Source organism: Montipora capricornis, chromosome 2, assembly GCF_036669925.1.
Source record: "Montipora capricornis isolate CH-2021 chromosome 2, ASM3666992v2, whole genome shotgun sequence".
NCBI lineage: Eukaryota > Metazoa > Cnidaria > Anthozoa > Scleractinia > Acroporidae > Montipora > Montipora capricornis.
Genome location: NC_090884.1, coordinates 18,189,163 through 18,196,662, shown reverse-complemented (window position 1 = coordinate 18,196,662; position 7,500 = coordinate 18,189,163). Strand labels below are relative to the sequence as shown.

Below are 7,500 nucleotides of genomic sequence, written 5' to 3'. Positions count from 1 at the left end.
AGGCGAAACGGCTTTTTTTTGGGGGCGGGGGGGAATTTTCTGTTTAGAATATCCGAGTAGACGCAGCGAGAAAGTAAATGTTTATTTCGCAAACTGCAGATTCTCATTTCGCAAACTACAGATTCTCATTTCGCAAACTACAGATTTTCATTTCGCAAACTACAGATTCTCATTTCGCAAACTACAGATTTTCATTTCGCAAACTACAGATTTTCATTTCGCAAACTACAGATTTTCATTTCGTTTCGTCCCATTTCGTTTCGTTCCATTTCGTTTCGCTCCATTTTGTTTCGCAAACTACAGTAAGCCTGTCTTTATTGACATAACGTATATACAATTTGCTCGCAAAAACTCATAGTCTGGCGTGTCAAAATGAATTCAAATTCCAATAAGAGCTCCAAGGAGAGAACATTTTCCTGTTTCAAGCGCTTTCCTACGCCTTAATTAAAGAACCAGAGATATGAAAATTTAGAACTTCTTGTCGCAATATCGTCAGACTAGAATCGTTTATCTCACATGGCACATCGCTTGTCTTTATTGACATACAGTAACATACATAAATTCGCTCGCAGATAAATTTCATTCGGTTAAGAGGTAAAACAACCGAACATTTTCCCATTTCAAGCACTTTCTTACGTTTTATGGAACCAGAGATATGAAAATTTAAAACTTCCCGGTCAGAAATCGACCATCACACATGACATTCATATTTTTTATCAAAACTTATAAATAAGCTTACAACAACGCTTGCGTGCTCATTCTAAGCACTTGCTTATGACTTGCAGAGCCAGAGATAAGAAAATTCCGATTTTTTTTTCATTCGTTCAGTGATTAAATTGTCGAGCACCACCGAAAAACCCGGCAAAAAACCCGGAAAGAAAAAACGTATCGGCTCTTTCTCTGTCGGCGGAGACATCCTTTTAGCGGTGTTAGTAGGAATTGCCTTCTGTTTTGTTTTTTGTTGTGCAGAACAATGCCATACTGATAACACAGTCATGCGAGGGAATAATTATGACAACCTGAAGAACAACAATATTACAGTGATGTCAAAACGATTTGATCACTTTAGTATTTTTGTTAATATGGTTTAATTGCAAACATCTACATGTAAATTTGTATATCATAAGATTTCAGTAACTCGTTTATTGAAATGAAAGACTATTGGTATCGTGTTTCATTTTATTAGTCAGTGCATGTAAATACAGGTGGTTTCCATGACATACATGTATACTGTAAGATGACATCAATATTATTTTGTTTGTGTCCATGAATCGAACAAATCTGCTTTAGAATGCTTGATGAAGGCTTCCTCGAATAGAAGTAAATCACAAAAGATCGGCAAAAGCAAACACCTGTACTGAATTGAAGGGAGGAAAAACAGCTGAGGGAGCAAGTTACAGCATACATTTACAGTCAGAAGGAAGATGAATGAGATCAATGAAACTAGAGCATAATTATGAATGGTTATGTAAATAAACATAAATTCACACAGCTACCGGTATATGTACTGTTGAAGTTCTTTTCGAAAAAAAGTAATGAGTGTTCTTTTATGGAAATTTAAAACAAAATAGAAAGTAGAGTTTTATTTCACAGGACAATGTTGGGAGCTGTGTTTACTTTAGGTTATTTCATTACATACATGTTACACTTGTCTTTGGAAAAAAATTTGGAGGGTCTTCTTTTGACAATATTAGCAGCCATAGTGTGGCTTTGTTATCTTTCAAAGCATGGCTCTTTCAGCTGCTTCCCTTTTCTAAATTCGTCTCCAAGAACTATAATCAGAAACCCATAAGGGTTGAAACGTGTAACGCGCGTTCACAGCTTCCGAATATTCAGTGCGAACTGATTGGTTGAATGTTTCAGTGCTAAGTACCATATTTGGAAACCCCTCGCCCTTGTTAATTGTTCCAAATATGGTACTTAACAAATTGAATATTCAGAAGCTTGTTTCCCAGCACACAAGGGGCCGTTACACGTTTCAACCCTTATGGGTTTCTGCTATAATGTTATTATGCTGCTATAAAATGCTTAAAGTTGGTCCTAAGCAATAATATTCATTTTGATATGGCCATTGCCTCTAACATTTTTATTTGAATTTTAGTAAATTATTTTCATCTGTTTCTAGTGATTAAAGACAACTTTCCCCAATGGAGAAAACTATCATGGAGTCGAGACTGTTCAATGTTGGCCTGTTCTTATAGGTAGATGACTGTTTAAACATGCAATATTGATCTCCCCACTGAAAGCAAACATGTTGACCATTCTTACCTCAAAATTTATGTTTTTATCTGCTAGGCAAGATGCGCAAAGTTATCAAAACTAGAAGTAACTTGGACCCACGACTGTGATGTGAGAGGCATGGGTCTATTCTCGATTTTATGTCACAAACTGCTTTGCAATGCAACATTTCTTTGAAAACAGGAATGCAAAGCACTTTGTGATGTAAAATTGAAAATAGACCTGTGCCTCTCACATCACAGTGGTGGGTCCAAGTAACTGTTACTTTAGTTCTGCCAAGTTTATGTGGCTTGCACAGCACGGAAAAAGTATAGTAAAATTCTGGATAACGATGGTGATGTATGTTTGCTTTGGGTGGGGAGATTTACATTAGGGACAAAACATATTTGAGTTTAAGGCACTTTAAAAATATTCAGGAGAGGAAAATGCATCTGTAACATACATGTAACATAATTATTAGTTGTAAATGACATGTACAGGAATGTAATTCATGGCATGGGACATTAAACACTTTTTAGAGTTTTAGACTTTAGATGGCTTCAAGTGACCCTCTGATCACTATCTGGTGTTATTTTTCTCAGTTCTCAAGAAATCATGTTTTGTAAATTGTATCAAATCTAATCATTGCTGCCTTTGCATTGTCTGGTCTGGTTTAAGACGTTTTGTTCTTGAATTTTCTTGGCTGATACCACTGTCGTGGTGGTGACCTCTGGATAGTTAAAAGTATAATAATTATTAAGTTGCAACCAAACTAGGTCATTTTGTTTCAACCTACATGTAGGTTATTATGAACTGTCTAAAAAGGGGTTTCCCTTTTTTTTGGGGATGTAATTTAAAAAAAGGGGGCCTGGATTTTTAGGGGGAATAAAAAAGAAAACACCTTTCTCCACCTTTCCCTTGCCTTCCATTCTTCGTCCACTTGCCGTCTCTCCCTCTCCTTTCCCCTTACTGTCCTTGCTTACTACCAATGGACTGTGCCTCTTACACGTACCTTGAACTTTCACAACATTCCATGCCGCTCCAAGGATTCGAACCCTCGCACCATAGGACATCCAAGATAACTTCCCCTCTGTATTAACCGCTAAGCCATCGAATCAGCAACTGAAGTCGTTAAGCTATTTCCAAGCCTTCACGACAACCACCATTTTGCACATGTGTAAATTATATAAAGTGAAACTTTAATAGTCAAATATTGTACGAAGTTTATTTACGTTGCTATGCAAAATACACCAGGAACAAGGCATCATTTCTAGTCATCATAACAAACCGATTTGGCCACAAAGACAGTGTTCCCACAGTGAAAAAAAGATGGTGGCACAGGCAAATAGAACAACAAAAGATAACCTTTGCAGTTTAATCAAAGAAAAGAACTCGTCTCCGAACCACTGGTGTCATCATCTTGGAGAAACCGGTTGTAAAAAAACACATAACCATTTACAGAACAATTGGCAAAATGCTGTATGAAGTGGTCTTCGGAATCTCTCTGAAAAAAAGAAATTAAAAAGCCACAAATGAGTGGACAAGTCACAGCTACATCACATGCAGAGCAGGAAAATGGTGAATAATTTGAAAAAGTAGCAGGATGAGCCTGACATTAATTTAAAGGAGAGCGGTGTCTGACACTTGCCAACTGCAGACCATGGACTGCAGACTAACCCTGAATCACAGTTATTGAAAGCTAACCACTCAAAAATGGGTTCTGAGGCTTAAAAACTGTTTATCAGCACTGTTTTACATGTAAATGGGTGTTTAGTTTAACTACTGCTTATCAGCGCTATTTGAAGGCAGCCAGCAGTCTGCCTTTTGCAGTTATCATACACCAGAAAGGGAAGAAGAAAAAGAAGAAGTTCGAACTTCAGGATTATGTGGCCCTGAAAATTAATAAAATGGAAAAGGAAAGGCTCCTTTATGCAAATGTGCTACTTGCTCAAATTGAAGAACTTGAAGGGGACTGTGCCAAAATAATCACAAAATTTGGATTTATCACTACAATCAGACTCAGCAAAATTGAAAAAAAAAAACAAATATTTTTATTTCATAATTCAAAAGAAATAACACTTACAAGAGCCTACAAAATGGCCTCTAGTCAATAGATTATGAAACCCTTTTTCCTGACGTTTTGCTATTACTTGCCTTTGATTATTATGAATTCAAAGTAAGCAAAAGATAGAAGGAATCATGAAGCAAATTAAAAATCAACAAGACATCATGTATGTTTCAGTTCTTTTATTCCTTGGACGATAATTCAATAATTATTGTTGCCCTCTGTCATCCTAAGGAGATTTATCAATGAACAATGTCCTAAAAAGCTCTGAGAAAGAAAAGTGGAATCGGTTATCATGCACTGTAAGCCTAACCCCAATCTTAATGCTAACCATTGAAAATCAGTGCCTAGACTTAACACCATTGGGGTTTTATAAAATACTCATGAAAATCTAAGCGGCACTACCAATTTACTAACCAATATATTACACATACTAATAATTGATGGGCTTTTGTTGATGTTTCCTACTATCAATTTGAACTTAGTTTAAAATAAAATGTACTAGGTTGAAACAAAATGACCTAGTTTGGTTGCAATTAACCTAAAGGAACAAAATGACCTGCAACATGTACATGCAGTGCCTGCTAGTGATACCAACAACTGTGGATTTGGGCAGTATCAAAATACATTGTAGTTCTTTCATTACATGTACATGTGTTTGTGGCCAAGATTAAGTTTGTTTAACGTGTGTTGACGTTTTAACCCCTTTGTCCCTAGAGGGTTTCCCATTGACAAGTGAAATTATTGGCATTTCAGGACTGAAAGGGTTGAAGGGGACAGAATTTTTTAGTTCACCTAAATGTTGTTAAAAACAGATTGGGAACTCAAGGTTTCTTTTCAAGACTGTTCAGTTTGGTTCCGTTGTTGTCCCTTGATTACTGCATTGGGCTCAAGGAATTTTGGTTATAACAGAATCCTTGCTTTTTTGTAGCTGTGGAGACATAGCTGTGTTTGATCTTGCTGGGGACTTACTTTTTACAATACCTAAGGTGAGCAACAAACAGCTAAATCTTGGTTTTGTAACTAATTGATTGGCACCTTAAGAGACTATACAGTCAAGTAGTTTAGTTGCTTTTCGGTACTTGCTGAAATGCCGTAGAAAAAATTGACTTTACTTGTGTGCAGACTTCTGATGGTTGTAAATGATAGTGGAGAAGAGAAGATATTTTAATTTCTTAAGTTGACTTTTTAAGCCACTGCATGTACGAAATACACTGTAGTAGCCGTTAGAACACTGCAGCCTCTTTACTTTAATATGTTTACTTCAAATGTGCCTGTACTTGAATTTCAAAGGAATTTGTATTGGTATGTCTTAAAACACACCTACATGTAATTATTTTCAAAGACATTATATTCAGCAAGTGATCACATTCATCATTTGATGAGTTTTTTTCTCCTAGGCCAAAGTTTGCCAATAAAAGATGTTTAAATAAAAAAAATAAAAAATAAATATATACATGTATACTGTACATGTATATATTGAGCACTTTAATAGCTGATGCAATCTTCAATTCATTATGTTATTATATATATATATATATATATTATATATATATATATATATACGGTATATGTATATATATCATTTCATTTGTTGCACGTCTGCTGATAGAGTGCTCAATGGTAGAACCAGAGCGTTCATATAATCCAGATGATGTGATCAAATTAAAAGGGATGACTTGGCATTTTATTACTAACTAGTTTCATACCAGCCATAGTAGCCGTTAGAACACTGCAGCCTCTTTACTTTAATATGTTTACTTCAAATGTGCCTGTACTTGAATTTCAAAGGAATTTGTATTGGTATGTCTTTAAACACACCTACATGTAATTATTTTCAAAGACATTCTATTCAGCAAGTGATCACATTCATCACTTGATGAGTTTTTTTTTCTCCTAGGCCAAAGTTTGCCAATAAAAGATGTTTAAATAAGAAAAATAAAAAATAAATATATACATGTATACTGTACATGTATATATTGAGCACTTTAATAGCTGATGCAATCTTCAATTCATTATATATATATATATATATACGGTATATTTTGGCGACCCTTAACAACAGAAATGAGCTTGTAACAAGTTGCAGACATGCAAAGAAATTCCTTCTCAATAGCGTAATTATTTAAGGCTTATTTTTAGCAGCTCACTGGAAACAGTTTGTATTGTTTAACCGTTGCTATGCACCCCAGCCTATAGTGAATTGCTACCGTTATTTTCAAAATCACTGTAAAACACCATGTATTCCTTCTTTTTGGCAGTTGCCTGATGATTGCTTCGTGAGAAGCATGAAACTCGGAGTAGCAAATAAATGTTTTTGACCTAGTTCAAGTCTACGTATCTATTCAAAGCTCTGGTAAACCCATTGAGCACTTTTAGCTGATGATCAATTTATCACGTCATTTCATTTTACGGTATATTTATATATATATCATTTCATTTGTTGCACGTCTGCTGATAGAGTGCTCAATGGTAGAACCAGAGCGTTCATATAATCCAGATGATGTGATCAACAAAAGGGATGACTTGGCATTTTATTACTAACTAGTTTCATACCAGCCAAATGAAAAGTTCATTACAACGCTCGCTGATGATAGACACACTTATACGCTTGCCCAATTGGGATTTTAACAGCTGTTAGTGCGCGCAATTGTGGGCTTAAAGTTCTTTAGGAGAAATTTGTTAGCGAGCCTACAGGAAGTCACCATAACCGACAATGAACGGCATATCATTCTTCAAGCAAAAAGTTCTATTCTCTACAGTTATGATGAACCATGGGGTAAAAAAACCTCATCTAATCTTTTTGACGTCACTATGGGGAGCTATGACGGTGCTGAATCTTGCGAGTTTGTTGGTACTTATCTCCTCTACAAAATCAAAGAGAAGTTTGGCAGTACATGTACATGCGATTTTGGCTTATACAGAGGTGACGGCCTCGGGATATCCAAAGCATCACCACAGCAAACCGAGCTCATCCAAAAAGATCTGTGTGGTATTTTTCAGAAATTGTGGCCTGAAAATTACAATCGAGGCCAACAAAAAAACTGTAAACTTCCTAGATGTCACCCTCAACCTGTCTAATGGGAAATACATGGTCTACACCAAACCGGAAAACATCCCACTCTACGTCAACAAGAAATCAAACCATCCACTGCCCATTATCGAAAACATTCCGAAATCCATCAACAAACGCTTGTCCTAAATCTCAATTGATGAAC

General features: G+C 35.9%; 1 protein-coding gene across 1 annotated transcript in view; it reads left to right on the top strand.

The window, feature by feature from the left end:
- Positions 1-7,500, top strand: part of LOC138035378 (NBAS subunit of NRZ tethering complex-like) — a 172,456-nt gene that overhangs the window by 15,638 nt on the left and 149,318 nt on the right. The window contains 2 exon segments of the mRNA XM_068882083.1: positions 2,126-2,201; positions 5,214-5,271. Of these exon segments, the coding sequence (XP_068738184.1) occupies positions 2,126-2,201; positions 5,214-5,271 (134 nt within the window).